Raw genomic sequence first — 23,424 nt, forward strand, 5'->3', positions numbered from 1 at the left:
TTCCCGCTCCAGAAGCAGGAGCCAGGCTGAGATCACCAAACCTATAGGGGTGGTGGCCATCAATGTAGGGATGATAACCATCAATATTGTGGTGGAGGGGAAAAAAACCCCAGTGGATGGGGGATGGATGAGGCTGTTTTCACATTGAATGACAAAAATATCCAGAGGCAGTGCTCCAGCTCTTCCTCACTCATCCCTCCCAAATTGTTCCTCTGCAAGTCGCTTTGGCTTTGCTCCCATTGCTGATGTCTTCAGCCCACGCTGGTGAAATGCAGAGTGTTTATAAAGCAATTTGGGATTTGGCTTGCTTGGCTGAACACTTCAGAAACTCATTTTGAATAGAGAGTTGCATCTGCATCAGGATGGGGCCGCAGGGCCCAGACTGTCCTAGTGCTGGGGAAGGCTGCAAGCTGAGGTTGCACCGTGGGTTGAGGTGCACTCCTGGATGCTGGGGACCCCCAGAAGGACCTTTGCATCTCCCCGAGCCGCCTGGCTGGGCTGTCCCTGCTGCCTCTCAGCTCTGGCTGGGGTTTGGCGGGATGCTGGGGCACATGTCACCAACCTTCCTGCTCTGCCAGCGGGTGGGATGGTTTAGGAGGAGAAGACAAGTATTTGTTTACGACTATGTACTTCAGCGGTGAATAAGCCAGGATCTGTCTGAAGACGCAAATCGTCTGCCTTTGTTTCTGGTGTCAAGCGTAGGCGGTCTCTGGCCTTGTGATCCGCAGCATCGCTCACTCGCAGCCGGCTGGGTACCTCGATGCTGTGGTTCAGCATAGACCTCTTGAAGTGGAAAGGCAGAAGATGATGTGCGTGCCCCGGGAGACGCGCTTTGTGCCTGCCGCTCCTGCCCGAATGGGGAACGATTGACGGCAGACGAGGAACGAGAAGAAGCGAAATTGTTGAGCTCTGCCATGAAAAGGTTCTGCAGGTGGTGGCTGAATGGGCTCAGGTGCTGCATAATAGGTATCAACCGGGCTTTATCTCTGCATTGGCAGTTCCTTATCCAGCAAGAAAACTCTAACAAATACCGGTGCAGCGGTTGCTAGTTGAATTCATTCGGAGAAGTTATTCATCGAGAGGAGGAGAGAGGCACCTGGGCTGCCTCGATGGCTCTACCAAGGTCTGAGGAGTGGTGGTGGCACATCCCAAGCCTGTGGTGCTTCACCCTGTGCTGATGCCACCACACCAGGTCTGAGTGGTGGCTGCTCCTCTTGTGCCGGGGCTCGTGCCAGGAGCATTCGCTGCCTCCTTTAATGCGGTCCCTCTGTAAATGAAGTGGAGAGATGGGAATCTCATCTGAAAAGGGCTGCAGGCTCTGCTCCCAGGGTTATCTCTGAAGTTCAGATAGGCAGAAATTTGAGGATTTTCTCTAAACAACCCTTTTCCAGGAAACCAGCTGATCTTAACTCACTTTAGGGCTGAAATCAAACCCTGTTCAAGCACTAATCTGTTCATTGCATTTGCAATGTCAATTCATGACTAATACAGACCACAAGCAACTTTCTGGAATGGTTTTCTCTGGGGGAAAACAAGTGTTTGCTGGGGAGCGGGGAGGGCTGGGGGAACTCCTTTGTGCACAGGCAGGTCATGGGAGGCAGCAGAAAGCCTGTTGCACTGCAGAGCTTAAAGCTTTACAGGGTTATTTAGCAAATTAATGCAAAAAAACTTCATACTGTAAAGGTGGTGGAAAAAGACTTCATGTCTGTCATTATTTTGCACCCTTTAATTCCAGTTGCAGGAACCCAAGGGTTTTCTTTATCACTTATTTCCAAGTAGGAGTTTGAGTGCTTGGATCCTAATCTTCTGACAAATTCATATTTGACTGCAGCCAAACTATTGCAGAAGATATGAAGCGGCTGGTTTAGTTAGAAGGAGATTGAGTTTGTAAATGCGGGTGCCTCGGGTTTGCAGTCCAGCTGGTGTGCTCAGGGACATGCTGAGACACCTGAGCATGGGAAACCATTACCAAGGAGGCAGTTGCACGGGTATGAAGATGCCCTAAAATCCCCACCGCAGCTCACGCCTGGTAAGGCTATTTCCAACATGACAAAGTACTTCGAAGGATGCTGTTGTCTTTCCAAAACCCATGAGATATGGGACCGGTCCCATTCCTGCTTTGCTGCCTGGCCTGAATATTGTGCTCTCTGCCCAGGGAGGGACATGGAGCTTTTGGCTTAGGAGCAGAAGGGTCCTATGCATCCATGAGCTTCTGAAGAAGCAAGCAAGGATTAACCCCAACAAGCGCTATCCCAATCCCAATTAGTTTGATCCCCCAAAGAGCTCCAGAGAGCTCAGCTTTCCCCAACTTTCTGGAGGCGAGCCTCCAACATCTCTGCTCTTGGGGGCTAATTGCTCACAGGGACCTTATTTGCATCCAGGTGATGGCCTTGGCCATGCAGTAATGATGGGGGAATGGCAACCTCACTGTGGTTTGGGGGGACTGCTGTTGCCATTTTCAGTGTCCCCAGGGAAAACACGGTGCAGCCTCCTGGGGGTTTTGCCTCATCATACTGCTGTGAGCCAGCCTCGGGGTGAAAAATAAAAGCGGGGATTTACCATGATGTTGCATTCCCAATTTCTCCAGATTTGCCACCCAGGGGAAGTCGTTGTGGGACTGGGCTGCTCACCTCTCCACAGGGTTGTGCTGAGCACCACTGACCTTGGCGTGCCTCTTCTTCCTCGCCCAAGCCAGGAGTCTGAGCTGTCCCCTCTCCCCATCTGAGCAACATGGTACCCAGGGAAACCCAGGGCAGCTTGGTGTGATGCTTCCCAGCGCTTGCAACGAGACAGCTTGGGCTGGTTATTTCCATCGAAAAAGGTCAAAACCCCTCATCTCCCAGGGGACAAATCCAGACTAGTCCATGCTGGCATCCCTGGGGCTGGAGGAGACGGGAAAGGGGGAAAGTGGTGGAGACAAGCAAGGATGCAGCAGGGGGAAAGCAGAGGAATTAAAACCTGTAACTTTTTATTTGTTAACTAGAACAGTATCAAATTAACATCTGTGGCCACCGAAGCCTCTTTAACGAGATGTGTCGGGCGCTTTATTTCCCAGGCACAGGTATCCAGTCTCATCTTTCTAAAGTTGTCTGTAATGAGCGTGGGTGGATATAGAAAAGCAAAAAAGCCCTTTTTTGTGGGCAGGAGTCGAGGCAGCATCCACCCACGTACTCCATTATGATATTCAAATGTCAATATATTTTTAATTGGTTTATATCCCCCCCCTCCCCCTCCAGCTGCCTTTGGTAATTAAGGCTCTGTAAATAGATTTTACTGTAATTGGTACGAGAAGGAAAATTGGAGGACATTGTACAGTGCATTGGGTTTTTTTTTCCCTCCCTGTCTTTCCTCTTTTGACTCATATTACATCTGTGAGTATTGTATCCTCCGAGGGAAGAGGCGGGGAGCCGCGGCCAGTTTTGCACAAAAAGTCTGAAGCAAGAGGACCAGGTGGTTTGCTTGTGGCTGGGACGTGGGGAAGAGCCAGGAAACAGCCCGGGTTACCCCTTACAGGGCTCGGCACCATGGTGATGGTACGAGCACACACCAGGAAGCAGCACAAGCTCTCTCCCAGTGCCAAACTGGGGAGACCCCCCCTCCCAGTTTCCCTGCTGAATCTCCAATCTGCCTTGAGATGTAGCCAAAGCTCTTGCAGTTATTTATAGTTCCTGCCACAGCCGCTGCCTTTATGATTTGGGGATGTTTCTTGGCGGGGGTTTATAAACCATGTTTTTCTCTTCTCCCTTTTCCTGTTCTTTCAGCCTGTGTAAAGGACGGACTCTTTACTCAGTGGTGAGAGATGCCAAAATCGTCCTGGATGTCAACAAGACAAGGCAGATAGCACAAGAAATTGTGAAGGTATGGTATGGTGCGGGGGCAGCTTGGCATCGATGGGGGTCCAGATCCAGCCGAGAGCCCAGCCGAGTTGCTCTGAGGAGCAGGAGTGAAGAAGGCTGGGCAGGACAGCACCTCTTGGCTTTAAAATCCAGGTCTCTTAGACCTCCCTCACCCATGTTGAGCTGAACTGGGGTGGCACCAAGGCTTTGCCATGCAGTGGTGAGCTTGGGGCTCATCCTGGCTGCAGCTCCTCTTCCCCCTTGGAAGTGCGGGTGTTTAAGTCCAGCTTTGCTGCTGCGAGTGAGTTGGTGGTTGGATATTCCTCTCCTCTTGGAAAAGAATAATAATCTGCTGTTGGTCTGAGGTTTCCACGTGTCTGTAGTGAAAGCATCCCTGCAGCCAAGGTGCCCAGAGGAGTCAGTGCTGTGGTGCTTGTGGCAGGGGGATGTTTGTGCCACAAGGCAGAGCACGCGTACATTTTTCAGAGCTAAAAAAGCTTTTCCTTTCACAGAGATGACTCAAAAGTGCATCTTTGACACTTCAGACGTGACCATATAAATAGATGCTGGGGAGGATCCTCACGTGGCAGGGTCAAGTGGCTGGGAAGTTGGGTCCTGAGCCATCAAAGCTTCCCATCGAGTGTTTGCAACGGCTTGTTTTCCCAAGAGGTGTTGAGCCGTCTGCCAGAGTAGGGTTGTACTGTGATTCTAAGCATATTTAACACCAAATTATACCAAAAGTGTTGGGGACATGTCCTACCATGGGAGCCACAGCACTGACCCTGTGCCCTGCTGAAGGTCAGCCAACACCTCTGGCCCACAGCAAGACCAAATTATCTGTGCTGAGCTCACTTTTAGCATATTTCTATGGAAAAAAAAAAAAAAAAGTAGTTTTTCTGGCAGATCTTAAATCCCCTTAAGTATTCAAATCCATGTTATAAAATAGAACGGTGCCATTACCCTGCTTGTTCTTATGCTATCTCTTATTATATTGCCTATTTCGTGTTTATTTACACCCAGATTTAGCAAAGCACATGCTGTTTTTAAAGTAAATTTCTTAAAGTCCCCCAAAATCTCTGGGGTCCAGCCAGGAGCTGATGGTTGAGCGTAGGCTTAACTGCTTTGCTGAGCCAGTGTTGCAAGGGGTGTCTTGGAGCAGCAAAGCTATGGCTGAATTCGGGGTGTCTGAGACCTTTGCTTCATTTCTATTTTTGATCTGTATTTTCCACTTTTTAAAGATGTTTTTTTCCCACTGAGCAAGTGTCTGAGGAATCCCATAGGTTTGCCTTATATTTTTTTTTCCTTGACTACCACTGCGCTTGTGCTCAGGGTTCACAGATGTTCACAGCGGGCGGTAATGGCTGGGTTCAGCCCCTTTCTCTGTGCGGCTGCATTGCTTCGTGTGGGTTGAGGTTCTGAGGACTAGGCTAAGCGACTGCTGTCTTCTGCAGCTGCATGTGCGTTAGGAACAGGTTGGAAACCTCAAACTTCATGGTGTTGCGAGGCGTCGCCAGCACTGGGGAAGCATCACTGGATCTGTGAGATGAAAGCATCACCATGAAGAACGTAACCCGTGAGATCTGCTGAAACAAATCAGCACAACTGCACGTAGACCTGGCTGTAGCCCCAGCAGCAAGCCAGCTTCCCTGCATCCCCTCTCCTCCTTGGGAGTACGGGGTTGGGTGCTCCTGCTGCAACCCGCTGCAGGGCAGAGGAGCTTTGGGTCTGCCCCAGGTCCCTGTCGGAATTAGCAGAGGTCCAAAGGCAAAGCTGTGTGGCATGGGTGCTGATCCCAGGCTCTCCCAGTGCTCCAGAGGGATTTTAAGACTGCAGCTCCTGCTCGCAGGAGAGGTCCATCACACCCCGTCACAGCTGCCCTGGTGCAGTTGCCAGGACACATGGGCCATTGCTGGTGTGCACCAGGAGGAGCAGTTTCTCTCCCCTCCCACCTCTCCATGTCAACCGCCAGCAGATGTTAAGGATGTTTTGGTGGACTTGAAGGTGGCTGGTGTGCAGAAGCTAAGGAAAACCCCAACATATTGCTTTGGTGGGGCTTGGGGCAGCATTGCTCAGAGGAGCTGGAGGCAGGACCATGGCGGAGGTTTCTGCTCTGCTACCTGGCCAGGGCAGTGGTTTGACTTTATTCTTTGAGTCCCCGTATGCGATAGGAGAGCCGTTAAGCTTATTGGATTAACGGGTGCCAGGGTTCTCGTTATGCCGTGATCCTCCAGAGGCAAAAGTTAATTTATTTAAGAAGCAAAGCCGGCAGAGGGAGCTGGCTTTTCACGCATGCCGGGCAGCCGAGCAAATTAAGGCATTACTGGGCTGAGAGTGTTTTCTCACAGATCATCCCGAGGGTGAGGGCGGTGGGGCTGGAATTTGCAGTGGGATCTGTGTGATACCCCACGGAGCAAGGCGAGGGATTTGGGTTTGCCGAGAGCTCCTTGAGAAATACATCCAGCAAAGGCTTGGCTGTGTTTGATGGTTACATGGGAGATGCGCTCCCGCCCATGCTGCGTGACCATGGATGCAAAGTCCCTGCTGCCTGCTCTGAGCTCCTGTCAACCCTGGCCAATGGGAGGGGGCTGCAAAGCATCCCCATGGCGCTGGGTCTCATCCTGTCCTATGGATTCTTTGGGGCACTTCACTGTACTTTTCAGGAGGAACAGCTTCACGGCATTGAAATGCTGTTCCTTGCACAACCCTGGCACTTGTGAAGGTGACAGTGGCATTTTAAAGCAGATTTTTAAACCTCATCATTATTTCATGTGCTGGGACCCATAGATCCCTAATTAATCCCAGTGCCTGGAGTGGTCCCGGCATCCAGCTGCGGCTGTGGCACCTTGGGGCCAGCCGTAGCCCCGAATCCTTTCCTTCATCCAGCATCCCTTAGCAGAGGCTCTTCAGGATTTGACTGCCAAAGGGTGCAGTTAAACCCCCACGACTTGATGAGTTAGGGTGTTTGCTGTCCCCTAGCACCATGTTGTCCCTGGCTGCCCCCAGCCTTTCCTGCTGCTGGAGCAGAGCCCCGCAGGTCTGTGCTCCTGGTGAGTCCTTGGTACCTTCAGGCTTTTTCCCGCATCTTGGCCATTTGCATTTGAGGATTTGTGGGTTTTTCAGGCTGCTTGCCCAATTTTTCCGGATCGTTTCTGAATTTGTATTGTGCTTCCCAGCTCCCCATTGGCGGAAAACTTAGAAATATATTCTTGTTTCACTGCCTGCATGATTAATGACAATATGTGAAAAGATCAGACCGAGGATGGTCCCCGTGGAAATCCAGTTAATAAATCCCCCCATGTCAGTGATAGACAACTGATATTTGCTCTTAAACAACAGTTTGCTGGCCCATTTGGCATTTATCCTTCAGTAGCTTCCTCTAGACCAAGTTTTCCCTAGTCTGCTTATGAGAATGAAAAGTGAGACAGCATGAAAAGCCCTGCTGAAGTCAGGATAAATGGCTTTTATCACCCTCCCATTCCCAGAGCTGGTTATCCTGTTGAGCTGAACGTCCGCCACATGGAGCTGTCGGCAGTCTGCTTGATTTGCCGATGCTAAACAAGCCCAGTGCAGGGGAGTTTGGATTTCCCACCCATGGCCTTTTTTTGCATCATTAGCAATAATTTTAATTAACCACCAAGTAGCTTGTCCTAGGGGAAAAGAATTAAGGCAGGACTCCTGCGAGGCGCTTGTTTCCAGGCTAATGGTGTCGGTGTGCACATAGGAAGCATTAATGGCTCAGCCAGGGTATGTGATAGCGGTGATGGAGAGCTTTGACTTATTACCCTTCTGCTGCCAGCCCCAAAAGAGAACGAAGGCGAAAACATCATCATCATCATCAATTTCTCAGCAGAGGATTTCAGGAAAACGGCTGCCAGTTTGGTTTGCTGCTAATTTTTCTTGCATAACCAATTAATCAGGAAGATGAGTGGGTGTTGTTGCAGCCGAGATGCCCACACCACCATCCCATCACCTTCTGTGAGCACCACCCGATGCCTGTCCCAAGCCAGGGAACCCCCTGGATGCCTGCCCTTTCTGAAGGGACCTTTAGGGACCTGCAGCCTCTGGCTGTGGCCCACCTATAGCTCAGCAGTGTGGATGTGCCCCTGCAGCACAGGGACACTCGCAGCCCGGCTCACCCTGGCTCGGTAATTGTGGGGCTGCCCCTGCTCTGGCGTTATCCTGTCTGTCTGTGCTGCTTTTTCAGTTTTGGGGTATTTTTCTCTCTCTTCCATCCTAGGGAATGGGCTACCTGCATGCCAAGGGGATCCTTCACAAGGACCTCAAGTCAAAAAACGTTTTCTACGACAACGGGAAGGTGGTGATCACAGACTTTGGCCTCTTCAGCATCTCGGGAGTTCTTCAAGCAGGCAGGTAGGACATGGCATGCTGGAAATACCGGCGTTCTTCCCCTTGCCCTAGAGCTCCCCTTTGATCTGGGAACACGGAGAGGAAGCCCAAAAACCTCCTCTGCAAGTACCTTTCTGGATCTGCAGCCTCAGTAGACACAAGGTGTCTTTGAGTGTCCTGGGACTGCCCCAGGATTTTCACCACCTCACCTCCTGGGATTTTGCTTGTGAGGAGGCTTGCTTCGGGAAAAGAGCAAGACGCGTAGCTCCAGCAGAAACCCCTCTGCTCCACAAGCAGTGCTTCCTCAAAACGCAGCTCCATGCTCAATGCCAGCATTCAGTTTGCAGCACAAACGCCCAGAGGGATGGTGAGAGCAGGGCTGGGGTTTCTGCAGCGAGGCGGGTCTGGACTGAGCACTGAGCAGTGAAAACAAACTGTTCTGCTCCTTGGGTGCAGAAGTTGCAGCTTGTTTTGATTTGGTTTGGGTTAATTTATTTTTTAAACCTAGCGTCAGGAAGGCAGGGTTGCTTTTGATCAGTAGGAAGGAGCATGATGGTGTGTGCAAGTCTCCAATACTTTGGTTCAGAGAGGCAGGACCTGGCCCAGGGCAGGGTCTCTTGGACCCAACCTCTTCCCACAAGATGCATCATTTCCATGTCCAAACCACCCTGCAGGAAGATGCTCCTAGGGCTGGCAAAGCTGGTTCATTCCTTGGCCTTTCCCTAACACTGTTGTTATAATCCTCTGGCATCTGCTTCATCTCCTGCCTCTGAGCTGATGAGCAGTGCAGCCAGAGCAGCAGCCTGGGTCGGGCAGTGCCGTCCCCCTGATTGTCCGCTGGCCACTCTGGTGACCTTTCGGGTGCTGCAGACATCTGGCCATGGTGTCTGCACTGAGCCAGGGCATGGAGCAAGACACGGAGAAAATGAGAGCCAACCTCAGGACATTTAGAGCATTGTGACATTTTTTGGTCTCTTTGGGTTTGGAATCAAGTCCATTTGGTAAATGTTCCTTATTGAATATTTTTTTTCCCAGTGTTTTGAGAGGTTTTCCAGCTGTAGGTATGGCAGGGCAAAGAGTTTCAGTAGCTGTGGAAAAGAAGCAAAGCAAAGCTGGGGTGGAAGGTGGAAGGAGACAGAAGAGTGGAAAAAAGAACAAAGATTATATTTTCCTTTTTTGTTAAAACTGAAAAAAAAGAGCGTTGCTGACTTTTCCCAGTGGGAGAGTGTTTTTTCACTAGACCCCTTGTGTCAGAAGCAGCATAGGCCAAGCATGGCATTATCGGCACTGGCAGCTCAGGCAGGTTTCCTCCTGCTGCGTGGTACCCACCTTCAGGTCCTTTTGGTCTCCATCACCCCACATGATGGGGTTTGTTGCTGGCGAGGTTGTTGTGGCTGATTGTCACTTCATGTTGAAGATGCTCAGGAGATAAAATGCACCTTGGAAGAGATGTATTTTTTTCCAATTTCTGTGTGACGAAGTCGAAGGATTAGAGGAAAAGGTGATGGCTGCCTCTCCATCCCACACCTCTTGCAGCAAGCCAGGCAGTCAGTCTTTCCATTCTGCTTGTATAAATATCATCTGGTTTTAGCACAAACTTAGCCAAAAGCTTAGGAGGCCCAAGAAATCCAGCAATGCTGCTGCTCTCCCCGCAGTGGAGAAGTGAAGCTCATTCCAGCAGTGGTAAAAGGATTTGGGCAAAAATGGCCAAATTTTGCCAGGGAACTTTGCTGTGAAGGTCAGAGATGCTCTGGAGATAAAATGAGAGACAAGGTGCTGGGGAAATGGGGCGGACCAATGTGTGGCTGTCTTCTGCTTAAGACTGGGGTGTCATCTGGAGGATAAAGTCCAGGAGATAGTTCAGGATGGGAAGGATGGCAATGTGGGGGTGATCAGAAATGCGAGGCTGGACAGAAATGAGCAGCATTTTGCTAGAAAAATGGAGAAGATGGGGAAATTTTTGCCCTGAGAAGCTTTCAGTGTGGCTGTCCTGGACTGCTGGTGGGGAGCTGAGAGGTGGCTTTGGGGATCCACGCTCATCAGTCGCTGTGAATTTTGAAGCAGCAAGTGTCTGCAGGTCTGATTTCCCTTCTCTGGGTGTTTTTTTTTGCTGGTTATGGTATGTCTCAGATGAAGAAGAATGATAATGCCTAGTTTTGGGTCCTTGGAGGCTTATGTGGGTGAGCATATATGGAGAAGGGAGCAAATTTTTGCAGGTCAAGTGAAGGACAGTGATGTTGGTTCAGATGTGAATGAGAAACACAAACTGGCTTGTGTTCACTAGGGTTAAAAAAAGACATGGCTTAAAAATCCTCCTCATCCTCCTAGAACAGGCTCACCTTCAGTTCATGAAAGCATCTGGCACAAGGAGTTTGCAGTGTCCATCCGTGCTGTGACATGCTTGTGCTGCTGAAAAATGAGATGGCTATCGCAACTAAAATACTTTCTGCAGAGACTTCATAACCTGATGTTTTATCCTTGTGAAATTAGATTTATTTCTCCTTTATTTAAATGTTGTTGGGCTTGGTAGGGCTGCTTTCTAATTAGGAGTGCAAGGTGGGTCTTGAGTGGTCTGAAGAGCCCTTCTGCTCTTGCTTTTTCCTGGGGGCTGGCTTGTCCTTTGGTGGGTTTAGAAGACACCCGTGCTGCTTTCTGCTAGTGGAAGTGGCCAGGTTGGTTATGAAGTCAGGCAAACTTTTGTCATGAAACCTCAAATTGCTGTAATTGAACCACATTTGGGATTGCATTAAAGCTCAGCCCTCATTGCTGGAAGCTCGTAAACCCGTAGCTGCATGCTCAGACATACGTGATCTTTGCAGAGGGACGAGGCTGGGCTTGCATGGGAGCTGTGGAGCCCAATCCAGTCCCCGGAGCATCCTGAGGCAAGCCTGAACACCATCTGTGGCATGTCACAGGACTGGGCGACTTGAGGGAGCAAAAATAAAAGCCCCAGGTGCAATCCTGGTCTTGTTGAGGGCGGTGGAGCAGATCCGAGTGCTGCCTGCTGTGTCCTGCTCCCCGCTGTCTGCCCGGAGATGGAGACCATAGACACAGGGAAGGATGAGCGAGCTCCTCCGTGTCTTTTCTAATTGCCCCGGTGCTTAATGCTGGCTTGTAATTAAGAGCCACGTAAGGCTGGAGGATGGCAGCAGGGGCCGGCTGGGGAGCTGAAAGCCTCCCCCCTGTGCCAAAGTGCTCTTGCCTGCAGTTCCCGGGGCTGGAGGGTCGGTGCCTCGCCGGAGCCGCTGATTGCGGCAGTGCCTCTGCCACAGCAGGGTGAAGAGGAGCTGTTGAGTCCCCGGAGGGGGCATAGAGGCTTAATCAGCAATTCCCTGGACTGGCAGCATCCTTCCCTAGGGAGGGGGTTCCTCCTCTGAATGCTGCCAAACCTGGGGGTGATGCTGAGGGACAGGGATGGCTTTGTGGCCGGGAGGATCTGGGCTGTATCGTCTTGGGATTGTGCGTGTTGTGTGCACGCAGCCATGGAGGGAAAAGCCAGCCAAGGAGTCAGCGTTTGTGGTGGGAGCTTGTCATCCTGCCTCGGGGGTGGGTGGAGATGCCCGTGCCTGGTTGGTGTCCCCTGGTACCTGGCTCTGGGATTTTGGCCCCAGACTGAGGTTCAGGAGGACAATGACCCCGCAGCCATCCCTTATTCCTCCACATCACCATCTTTGGGAGGGCATCAAAGCACAAACAGGGAGAAATTCCTTGATACAAGTCAGCGGGCTCTTCCTTCTCTACCCTGACGTGACATGGGACAATTTTTGCTACCTCCTGCAAAACTATGCTGCTGAATTTAACCTTGGGCACACAGTCAAGCTGCTTGATGTGTTACCACCACCAGTGATCCCTGCCCATTTCCCTGCCTGAGGACCCTTTTTAAGCCAACAGTGCATCCTAAGTGCCTGCTGGAGGATATAAAGGATGAAGAAGCAACCAATGTCATCCTCAACTGTTGGCTAAAGGAGCCTAATATATTTGTACCAAGCAGGGGGACCTTGAGGAGATAGAGGAAAAGATGGCTGAGGTTAGCTGAGGGGCTGGTGGGGGGGATTAGAAATGAAGTGAAATCCTGGGTGACAGTCTGGGATTTAACAGCAATGTAACAGCGAGGATCGGCCACTACGTGTTGCAGGGCAGGGGATTATAATGAAGCCAGGCTGCTCCCATGGGTGATGTCATGGGAGGCTTGGACACAAAGGTGGGCTAGAGGGGCGGTTTGGGGCCAAACACCTGAAAACACTGTTTTCCAGGCCATTATTATAGGGTGGGTTTGATCTGAAGAGACCCTTAGAGGTCTCCAGTCCAACCTCCTGCTCAAACCACAGCGGGGCCAGCTCAGGTGTCAGTGCTGCTGGGATTCACCCCACCCCCCTCTTTTAAGGTGTTTTGGTGCAATGGTCACAGCGAGGGCCCCGGCAGACCCTGGATTCCCATCACCAGTCCAGCAGAGCCGAAGCTTCCCCTTACCACTGTCCTGTGATGAAATTGTGCCCTGCCAGGTGCAATGTCACTGCACCAGCATTTCTCAGAGGAGGGTTAAAAGCTGACTTTGCTAGGATGCCATAGGGAAAACCAGGCTTAAATGCCCTGGGGAGAGGGTGGGAGGGCTGGGGAGCTGCTTGCTGGTGTCGAGGTTGTGATGTTCCCCCCCATGGTACCCTTGACTTCGGCTCTGTGTTTTGGCAGGCGGGAGAACAAGCTGCGGATCCAGAATGGCTGGTTGTGCCACCTCGCTCCTGAGATCATCCGCCAGCTCTCGCCGGACACGGAGGAGGACAAGCTGCCCTTCTCTAAGCACTCAGATGTCTTTGCACTGGGGTGAGTCCCCGCTGAGTGGGCAGACTGCAGAGAACTGGCCCAGTTGTGTCAGGTGTGAGCTGCCATGAGCAGCCAGGAGGGGATGGGGACACCACTTGCCACAACACTACAGGGACATGGCCTGCAGGAATCCCCATTGCGAGGCTCGGAGCACTTTCACGCTTCAAGAAATTTTGAGTTAACCCCCCACCAAAATCACAAAATCCTCCTGTTTCGGCTGTGGACCGGGGTGGCTCCGGGCAGTGGGATCCGGAGCATCCTGGGGATGCCAGCCTCATGTAATCACTCCCCTGCATCCTACTGGGGCGGATACCAATGAGAAGGTGCTCCAGATGTTGGCCGGGGCTTCAGAGGGTTGGGGACACAGGTCTGGGAGCCCCCCCACACCCTGATTCCCCCCACCAGCCAGCTGCAGAGGGCCTGGTGGCAATGGTTGCTACTGCGAGCCGGGGCTGCCGGGGGGAGAGATGCCAAAAGGCCAAGAAGAGGAGAATTGAGTCTTCTTCAGTGAACTCAGCTCATCGCTCCTGCCGTTTATCTGAAAGAGTGTCCCTTATGGCAGGAGCCCAGTCATGCCCTGATAAAACCTTTCTGGAGGCGGATGTAGGGCTGGGGGTTTTACCCAGCGGATTAATTTTCTCATGGATACCTTAAAGGCTGAGGGGATTAGTGCGCGTGGGGCTGTTATCGGAGGCGATATTTCCATCAAAACCACAGTAATTACAGCTGAAAGGGTCTGGCTTTTTTTTTTCCCCTCCCCGAGGTATAACTTTAGCACAAAAATAAAGAAGTAATTAAGGGACTGTATTGAACTAAATGTGAGTTGGTTACTTAGACTTAGTTTTTTCTTTTTGTTTTGAGTGTGAGCTCTGCCCTTATGTAAAGCATGAGTTTCCTTAAAAGATTAAAAGATTTTCCCACATTTTTCCTCCTTCTTGTTTCTGCCGCCCTCCTCTGAGCCTGGGAGGCTCACAGATGATCTGGAGGGTTATTGCCATCACCGCTTCCCTCTAGGGATTTGGGGATCAGCGACAAAAAGAGGAAAAGATCATTTAAAGAAGACAGAAATGTCAAATTAAAGTGTGTGCGAGGGTGGTGCAGAGTGGGGGACTGAGGCTGGTGGCATGTACTCGCCAAAGCCTGAGAGATCATGGCAGTAATTAATTAGATGCATGGTCTTCTTGTGCAAAGGGAGATGGAACAGCAGACTGCTCTCCACAGCACCATCCATACCTCAGGAAGTGCAGCCCAAATATTTTGGATGCATCTGAAAGTGGGAAGGTGAAAAATTAAGCTCCAAACTCCCAACTAGAAACTTCAATTTAACTGCATTGGATGGGTTCAGGCACCTTCAAAATCCCCATTCCTCTCTGAGCATCTCATCCTGTGCTGCTGGGACCTGCCCCTCTCCAGCCCCCCAATTCCTCTGTGCCTGCAGCACCTACAGGTGTCTCACATTATTCAAATTTTTGGAGATTTACAGCCAAATGGTGCATATTTTTCCAAAATCAGGAGAGCTGATTTCCAAAATCAGGGAGCCCCCCTATCCAAGAGCGATCTTTCATTTATCAGACCTCCTCCAGCAGAGTTTTCCACCCTGATGCCATTTTAACCCTGATTCTTGCTGCTTTAACCGGCCGTGATGGCATCCCTTGAAGGGAAAAGCAGCTCCAGGGAATTTGTCTTGGAAATCGGGACCAGCACTGCAGGAGTCGGGGATCATTCAGCCTCTGGGTGCCAGAAAATGAGGATGCAAAACTCCCAGGTGGTAGCGGGGGCGGAGGACCGTGGGGGCAGGCGCCAGCTCAGTAGGAGATGCCCTTGTTTTGGGATATTCCCTTGGATATGGGAGTCCTCATGGAAAGGAGGGCTTGGCTTAGTGATAAGAGTGGTGCAGTGGCAGATGGCCGGGGGTTCACGTGTGCCATCACCTGGTGAGGGCACGGAGGATAGTTTATGCCATGGATTGGACAGCTTTTTGTGGCTTGGAGTGCTTTTTGCAGAAGAAAAAGGGAAAAGTCAGAGCGAAAGCGAATGCTTGGGTTCGTCCTTCCCTGGTTCTCACTGCCCGACACAGCTGGAGCAGGTGGCAGAGTTAGAAACGCCAGCCCAGCAGCTGGACTATGTATTTACCCCCCACATCATCTATTAAGCTGCTCCGTGGGCAGCGGGGCGAAGCGCTATTGCAGCCCGGCGGGAGATTCCCACTTGATGTAACAGGCTGGCTGGTGGCTCTGCCTATGCCTCTGCCCATGCCTCTGCCCCTGCTTCCCATCAGCCTCCATCCTTCTGCCCACAGGCCAGGCTCTTCCCTGGTGTAAACTGGGGACCGTGGCAGGCTGGTGGCTTGCTCCTGGTCAAGTCAACAGCCTCACTTTCCCCATCTGGAAAATGGGAGCAGTGATATCTCTGTAATGAATGCTGACCACCTCTGGTGTCGTAGCTGGGATGAAACATCTCCTGGATGTTGGTGATTTTGGATGTGGGTGCAATGGCCAGACGTGTTCTGCCTCAGGATGCCTCCCAGCTCCTCCCAGCTCTAATCCCCACTGTCTCCCAACAGCACGATCTGGTACGAGCTGCACGCGCGGGAATGGCCCTTCAAGACGCAGCCAGCGGAGGCAATAATCTGGCAGGTGGGAAGAGGGATGAAGCCCAACCTCAGCCAGATTGGGATGGGCAAGGAGATCTCGGTAGGTGGTGTGGGGCAGGTGCTGGAGCCCCGTGTGTGTGTGCATGGAGAGGGAATGTGCCCCACTGGCACCCGCCCTGGGCGGAGAGTCCCTTTGAGATACACTCTGTGCTGCCCAGGATCTGCCAGCAAAAAAGCAAGGGTCCCTCCCTCCCCGGCCAGTGGCTTGGTCCTGCTGCTGTGCCACAAGTATCAGCTCAGCTTGCACGTCCCCTCTGCCCCAGCCCTTCGCAAGGATGTGATGGAGATGGGGTCCTCATGGGATGGACACATCCCCTCCACTCCAGCTCTTCACCAGGGTGCAGTGATGGAGATGGGGTCCTCGCAGGGTGGATGTTGGGTGTGGGGGTTGTGGTAGGAGAGGGACTGCCTTGCTTTGCTCACACACTCACCCTGTGTGGCTACAGGATATACTCCTCTTCTGTTGGGCCTACGAGCAAGAGGAGAGACCCACCTTCACCAAGCTCATGGACATGCTGGAGAAACTGCCAAAGCGCAACCGTCGCCTTTCCCACCCTGGGCACTTCTGGAAGTCGGCAGAGTAAGTCCCTGCCCCTGCGTGTCCCTCCCTGTGCCAACAGACAGCTCTGTCTGCACTCCTTGAGACCCAGCTCTCACTGTTAACAGCTGGTATTGGCACTGGGGGAGCACAGGGACAAGCTGTGGGTGGGCAAGGGTGGGTAAGAAGTATGGTCACAGAGTGCTGTGCCCGCGCCAGTTGTCACTGCAGCACTGGCTGGCCTTGCTGAGGTGAAAAAGCCTGTTAAAATAGTTGGAGATGATCAGGAGGAGCCTGACGACGTGTTCCACCAGTGCCGGGAGGAAGAAGCAGGGTAGGTCCAGGGGCAGGCTGGTGCCAGGACCTTGGGGACATCTCCTTTGGGGACATTAGCCAGGGCTCCTGTGCCTGCCTGTGCACCACACTCACAGTAGTTTTTCCTCCTGGGGAAGGCAGTTTTTCCTTCTTTTGCCCAGATTAATTGATGGGGCAGATGCCTTGCCCGGGGTCCCTCCCCAGACCTGCAGCCTGTGTCAAGTGTTGCAGCTTCCAGTGGTGGGAGAAGGGAAGGTCTCTTCTCCCGCAGACAGCCCGTGGCCAAGTCCTGCTCCATTTCATTGCTTTGGATTAGTCACATCTCCCTGCTTCAGCAAATGCTGCATAAATGGGTCCCCAGTCAGGGTTTCAGGATCTGGCCTGTTGGTAACAGCAGGAAAAATGCAGAAGAATCACTTAGAAACTCATTTTCTTCCCTTGAATTTGTCATATTATGACAAATAGGACCAAAAGCCATGCGGAGGTTGCATGCATGGGGGAGATTTTTCCTTCTCCCAGCGTGCATCCCCAGACTGGAGGCGGGAAACTGGGATGGGGCGGGAGGGAAAGATGAACTAAGGGAATGAGGTGAAGGCACTTCGGACTGCTTCAAGCACCCATCTTGGACTCCACCAAGGGTGAGAGATGCTGGTTTCTCCTCCTGCATCTGATAACAAACCCCCTTGCTTCCTTATCTGTGTGGCAAGTGCAGGTGGCCCCAAGGTTACAGGTGCAGTGAAAGCTGCTGGAGTGTCCCCTGTGCCACCTCCCATCCCCATGTTTTCGGGGCTGATGAGCCGCTCCCAGAAACAGCACAAAGGCGGTGGTCAGATGCCCCCCAAATCACCCGGAACATAAGCTGTTAATCAGGAGGGAAGTTAATTACCAATCCGTGCTCCAAGCAAGCACCAGGGTGGCTCTGGCAGCTGGGCAAGGAAAGCTGAAGGTTGATGAACCCCAAAGCAGCAGGCTGTGTAATTGCTCACTTGGGTTTGGGAAGGTTTTTGTAATCACCAAGCCATGCTCTGCCTGCCATGGGCTGTGGCTATTCGGCAGCTTCCCCTTAATTACCAGCCCCCTCTTTTGCTAAGCGTGAGGGGAGGGAGGATGCTTCAGCTCGGCACTCGCTTTCCATCTGAGCTGCCTCCTTCCTTAGGGACTCGGCTCTGGCCACTGTTCCCGTGTTAGGTCCTGGCTTCCCTGCAGGGTCCCTGCTCGCCCAGGAGTTCCAGCTGTGCGCAGGGATGAGCCGGCTGCGGTACCCGGGGGCTCTGCCGTCCCTGCACGGAGGGGATGGGGGACAAAACCCCTGGTGGGTCCTGCTGCTGGGAGAGCCTGGACACGCAGGGATGGGGTGAGGTGTGTGGTACTCAGCAAGCCCTTTCCCCTCTAGATGATACTAAACCTGAGAGCTGCCTGCACTAGGAAGACCTAAACTGGGCTGGTGGGGAGGTGCAGAAGTGCACGGCTTCCCACGGTGCTGCTGCATTTGGGAGCAGCCCCATGGCAAACCCATTCGGGAAGGCTTTTTGCAATGAGCTGCCCTGCAAAACCCCACGGTGCTGTGGGGCAAAGTGCCCAGTGCTGACTCTGCCGTGTTGTGTCCCTTCCAGGCTGTGACGGGAGGAGTTAAGGGACGGTGCCTTCCTCCCCCTGCGGTTCTCCTCTTCCTCTCCACTTCCCACCCTGTGCTACAGAGGAGTAGCGGGCACTGCGGGCCGACAGCAGGATGGGAATGAGCCTCTTCCCCCACCGTGATTCACCCTATGATGCCTCTCTGCAAGGGCTGGAGGAGCCGAGCCGGCGGCTGAGCCCTGAGAGCCCTGGGGGATGCTTGGCGGCAGCAGGATGGGGACGGTGGGCAGCTCTCCGTGGACATGGGGTCAGGTCTTGGGCTGGTTCCCCGCCAAGCAGGGGCAACCCATGAGGCAGACAGCTTCAATTTAACCCCAGGGCTCCTCTGGGCCCAATCAGCATGGTCAGTGCTCATGATGCTCAGTTGGGGAGGGATTGCTTCTTGGTTCTTGGTGGGTTTATTTAATTTTCTTTTTTTTTTTTTTTTTTAAGTGAAAAAAAGGGGGAAATGTTGCTGATTCATGAGTTTAGCATTGGTGCCTGCCGGCGCCAGGGAGTGCTGCTGCTATTAGCTGCCCCCCGTGGGGAAATGCATCTGCAGAGCCAGAGCTGGAGGAATCCTGCTCCCCCGCCCTCGGCAGCCCCTTCATGGGCAGCAGTGACCTTTCACAAGTGGCTTCTCTACCTCCCGGCCATGCCCACTTATGCTCCCCCCCACGTCTCCCTCTCAGCAGGACGCATCTCCACATTCCTGTTAATTTAGCCATTTGCCCCGGTGCGTATCTAATCAGCGAGCCTTTCCCTCTCACCCTCCCCGGCGCTGCTTTGCTCTTGGCTTTGATCTCTCTCCTGAAGGCGCTCCAAAAACCCCAGGTCTGGGGACACTCTGTAGCTGAACAGAGCGGAGTGGCTGGGGTTGGGGTCCTTCTCCTCTCCTGTTGCCTTTCCTGGGCTCATTGCTGGAGCCAGGGATGCAGACAGGCTCTGGTTGTACAGAGCATCTCCCTTCCCAGCCCCGCGCACGGCAGCTGTGGACATCTCGGCTGAACAAGCAGCCATGCCCAGGACCATTTTCCCCTGCATATTCATCTTCCATCAGCCAAATCCTGGACCTCCCTCAAGAGATGGTCTTTGGGCAGCGTCTCAGAGATAGTGTTGCCATCTGAATACTGTGTGCTGGTATTTCCCTCTCCCTATCAACTCAGATGGGCCCTCGAGCTCATTAGATGAGCTGTCAAGTGACAGATGATAGCAAATTGTGTTTTCAGGCCCTTATTGAGCATAATTGCTTGACAGGAACCATCCTGAATAATTCAATCGTTGTCTAAGTTAGCTTTAATTTGGAGACATGAGGAGGCTCTGCAAACTAACCAGCCCTAGTTTGTTTGCTGCTCCTCTAACTCCCCCTTGCCAGCATTTGAACCACTTTAGCATAAGTAAATGAAGATTAGAAACCTAATTGCAGCTAGGAGGAGATGTTACTTCAATCGTGGCGGCGTGTACGAAGGTGCTTTTATTTCTTAAAATTTGCACACATGCATATGTATAAAATCTGAGGTGGGCAGGAGCAGGGGGGGTGATTCTGGCCTCCAAGCGTGCTGGCGGAGGGTCAGTCCGGATGAGTCTCCTGCTGATGCTTTTGAGACATTTGCTGTGCCATGTAGTCACATCTCGCTCTCAGATGTTTTGCAAGAAGTGGGGATGATGCTTCTGCCTTTGATGCTGAGGCCAAGTGGAACAAGTAAGTGAGGGCAGGATGAGCACTCGTTTGTGCTAATTGCCCCCTGCACCAGGCAGCACAGGTGGTTTGTGGTCCCCTGGGCGTGACGCTGCAGAGCTCAGTGTAGGTGGCTGAGCATCACCTCATCCCAGTGATGAAGAAGGATGCTCCATGGCTGTTTGCCTCTTCCTCCTCCACATCCCACCTCTTCCCTCGCTAACACACACATCCCCCATCTTCTTCATCCCACCCTGGGCCGCAGCAGCAATGTCCTCTGCCGCCCATCCTCCCCATCCCAACTCTTCCCCACTGTCCCATGCCTTCTCCATCCTCTGCGCGTATGCGCATGTGTGCCATAAACGTTGCACTAAGCCTCAGAGTCTCTCTGAGTTTTCACCAATGCCTTCACCTGCGGTGGTCTCGAGGTCTGTGGGAGAGAGCACATCTCCATCACTGGAGGTCTCAGCTACCGGGGGGGTGCGGGGAGGTCTCACCATGAAATCACCGGTCCCCAAACCATGTTCAGGTGGAGTGATCGCTGTAAAAAGGTGGTGTCCTTCTCGCTCAGTGGTTTTAGTTTCTAAGTAGGTGTGAACTTCCTAGGCGAGCAGTAGCAAGTGGAACATGTTGGAAGGATGAAGGAGGCGATACCATGGGTGATGCTCAGCACCAGGGGTGGCAAAGTGCTGTAGCCTGATAGACGTTGTGCAGATTTATGGTGGAAGGTACAACACCCATCTTGAAAGACTTACTGTGCGTTTGCTCTCTGTCCCCCAAGCCCTCTACTTGCCTGGGAAGTCTCACCTTGACATATCCCCCCATGGGGTCTCACCAGCCGTTGGCAGATGCCTGCTCTATTTTATAGACCAAGATTCAAGGAAACAAGTGAACTGATGAGCATGTTGGTTTGGTTACCCCATGGCATCAGGTCCTCACCAGGAGCACAGGGCTCTCTGCACCGGACTCGCCCAAGCATTTCTCCCCTGGACTGTGGGCATCTGAAGGGAGCTAAGTGCTTCTATAGCCAACAAATCTTGCCAACTCTTCCCTCATCGCCCTCCTCTTTCTCCCCCTCTTCCCTCACCGTAACGTCTCAGCCAGGCCATGAGCAGAGCCGTTGCACAATAGTATCGATGGAAAAATAGCTGCCCTGTATTTATTGTAAATTAGCTCAGAAGAGCAGCTCCTTCCCTTCCATTCAGTGCAGCAACGGTTGTTTATGCAGCCGTGTTATTTGCATCATGCCTTCTTATTTTTGAAAGTCTTAATTATTAAAAAAAAACCCAAACCAACAAATCTTACTTTTTTGTTGTTGTTGTTGTTCTTTGTTTTTTGACTCCGTCTTTGTGAGGGTTTTTTTTTCCCCAGTTTAAAAATATCCAGCCCTTCAGCAGGGAGAGAATGCAGGAGAAGCTCTCCACAATGCCCTCTAATAGGAGATCCGAAGGAGCGAGAAGGTCCATCCGGTGGCTCAGTTTAGCTGTGTGAGCTAGAGAAGAGACAGGGGTTGTTTCCAGATGTACCGGGTGGGAGCAGAGCCGGTTTTAGCACGGTGGTGTTTTGAGCAGTATCTTGAGATGCAGGGAACCATCCCCAGCCCTGGGGTACATCCTTGGGCTCTGGCAGTGGAGCAGCCCCAACGATGCTCTCCTGGCCTGGTCCTCCAGCTCTCAGCTGCTTCATCCTTTCAGTCGCCCTCCGAGGCTCTTCCCTGAGCTCCCCAGTCCCTGACTTTGCTGCTGCCTGAGGTTTCTTTCCAGCTTTTCACTGTTCATGGAGAATACCGTGTTTGGGGCTGAGTAGTGAAGCCACTACCAGTGATGGAGGTGGTGGTGCTGCATGGCCCCAAAGCACTATGTCCTCTTAGGGCTGCTAAATTATATCTCCCAGTCCTGCTTCTTCTTCAATCCACCTTTCCCCCAAAATGACCCAAATCCTTACTGAGCCATGACTAGGCAGTTCCTGGGGATGATGAGCTCAGAGTCCAGCCCTGATGACTTCTATCCAGTACTTGACCATGGCAGGAGCTGAGATGATTAAGATTTAAGACAGACAGTAGGCAGAAATTAACGTCTTGGAGGTGGAGGAGCTGCTCAACCTTTGCTAGATGCTATGGAAGAGTTGGTGCCTACAGCTTGGTCCCTTTGGCCATGCTAAGGAGAAGGGTGATGTGTTGGTGGTGCCATGAGATGCTGTCTGCACCCCCCAAGTGCCGTGGGGAGCCCTGGGTCAAGCCTGCTGGTGGCCAGCACTCTGCTGGGCACCTTCACTTTCCTTCCTCTTTTCTTCGCCATTTATTTATTTTAATTTATTTTATTTTATTTTTTTTTATTTTTTGGCAAATAGTGATTCTTCTGGAAGCTTGGTCAGCTGCAAAAGCCTTCTTTAATTTCTGGTCCCTGTAAAGTACGCTGTTACATTTTCTTGTACATAAAGTATATATAAATATATATACATATTGCTATATGTATGTATATAGATATATACATATATAACGAGCTCTAAATCCTGTACAGTTTCAAACTGAACTCGACAGCCTGCTTTGTTTTCTCTGTGTTAGTTCTGACTGTTGCAGAATGAGCTGACTTTCATTTCCCTTTTCCTCTTTCCCTTTTCTTTTTATAAATATATACATAAATATATATATATATATTTTGTTGTCGTTGTTGCAAAACTCTCGTCACTGGAAAAGAACAGTTGATTCTGGTGCAAAAAAAATATCACCCACAAACCAACAAAAAAAATTGCTGAGAAAGGCACGATGGATCTCCCTGATGTAAATTTGTACAGTAACATTTATAACGTTTTCTACACTTGAAGAAAGTATTTATAATTTCAGCTGTCTGACTGAGTGCGAATCTCTGTGACCTGCAGAAATGGATAGCCATTTGTTCCCGTGGTTTCTCGTGCAGTGTTTGGTGAGGTGACAGTGTATGAATTATTTATGCCAATAAAAAAAAAAAAAAAACTTTGAAAACCATTGCACCCCTGTGCTGTTCTGCGTCCTCGCGTGGCTGCCTGCTCCCTGCCCTCTCCCTGCTCTGCAGCAGCATTGCATCCCAGTGATGGGGTGGGAGTTTTTGTCTGTGGAAGGGTCTGGACCACTCTCCTCCATCAGAACCCCAGGAGCATCTTGGTGCCAAGCTCTGATCCAGCAGTGCTTGGCGGGAAACACAGTGCTGCTGAACTCCCCTTTTCCTCTCTCCCAGCATGTCTGCTCGCAGCCCAGCCCTTTGGGGATGATAATTCACAGTGAAGATTTGGGTGGGAGCTGCAGGGAGATGCGGCAGCCAAAAACATGGGAGTAGGGCAAATTATGGGGCAGGCAGCAGATAAATCTCCACGTGGCTCTGCTCGGCGGAGGGGCTGGGGCCATGGTGGGGTGTGTGCTGGGGGGATGCTCTTCCTCAGCCAGTCCCCCATGGGGAAGGCTGAGCCCGGTGATGAAGCACTGGAGGCTCCTCGCATCTGCTGCTTTGTTTGTTTGCTTCTCCCATGCTGTTTTACTGGGGGGCCCACCATAAATCTGTAAAACAGCCCGTTGGAAAGCAGTGGCAGCATTTGCTTGAGGGGCTGGCGCAGGCGGTACCTGATGGTTGGAGATGGAGAAGAAAATCAC

The 23,424-nt window shown here is 51.9% G+C and overlaps 1 protein-coding gene across 3 annotated transcripts in view; it reads left to right on the plus strand.

The window, feature by feature from the left end:
- Window positions 1-22,782, plus strand: part of KSR2 (kinase suppressor of ras 2) — an 87,945-nt gene extending 65,163 nt beyond the window's left edge. For 2 of the 3 annotated variants that reach the window (XM_074887381.1, XM_074887379.1), the window contains 5 exons: window positions 3,762-3,858; window positions 8,074-8,207; window positions 12,873-13,004; window positions 15,568-15,697; window positions 16,104-16,241. In XM_074887381.1, the coding sequence (XP_074743482.1) occupies window positions 3,762-3,858; window positions 8,074-8,207; window positions 12,873-13,004; window positions 15,568-15,697; window positions 16,104-16,241 (631 nt within the window). Of the gene's footprint in view, window positions 1-3,761; window positions 3,859-8,073; window positions 8,208-12,872; window positions 13,005-15,567; window positions 15,698-16,103; window positions 16,242-18,123 lie in introns of those variants that run through there. The other variant, XM_074887378.1, reaches the window with a different exon arrangement.
- The last annotated feature ends 642 nt before the right edge of the window (window positions 22,783-23,424 follow it).

Source organism: Strix uralensis, chromosome 17 (assembly GCF_047716275.1).
Source record: "Strix uralensis isolate ZFMK-TIS-50842 chromosome 17, bStrUra1, whole genome shotgun sequence".
Classification (NCBI taxonomy): domain Eukaryota; kingdom Metazoa; phylum Chordata; class Aves; order Strigiformes; family Strigidae; genus Strix; species Strix uralensis.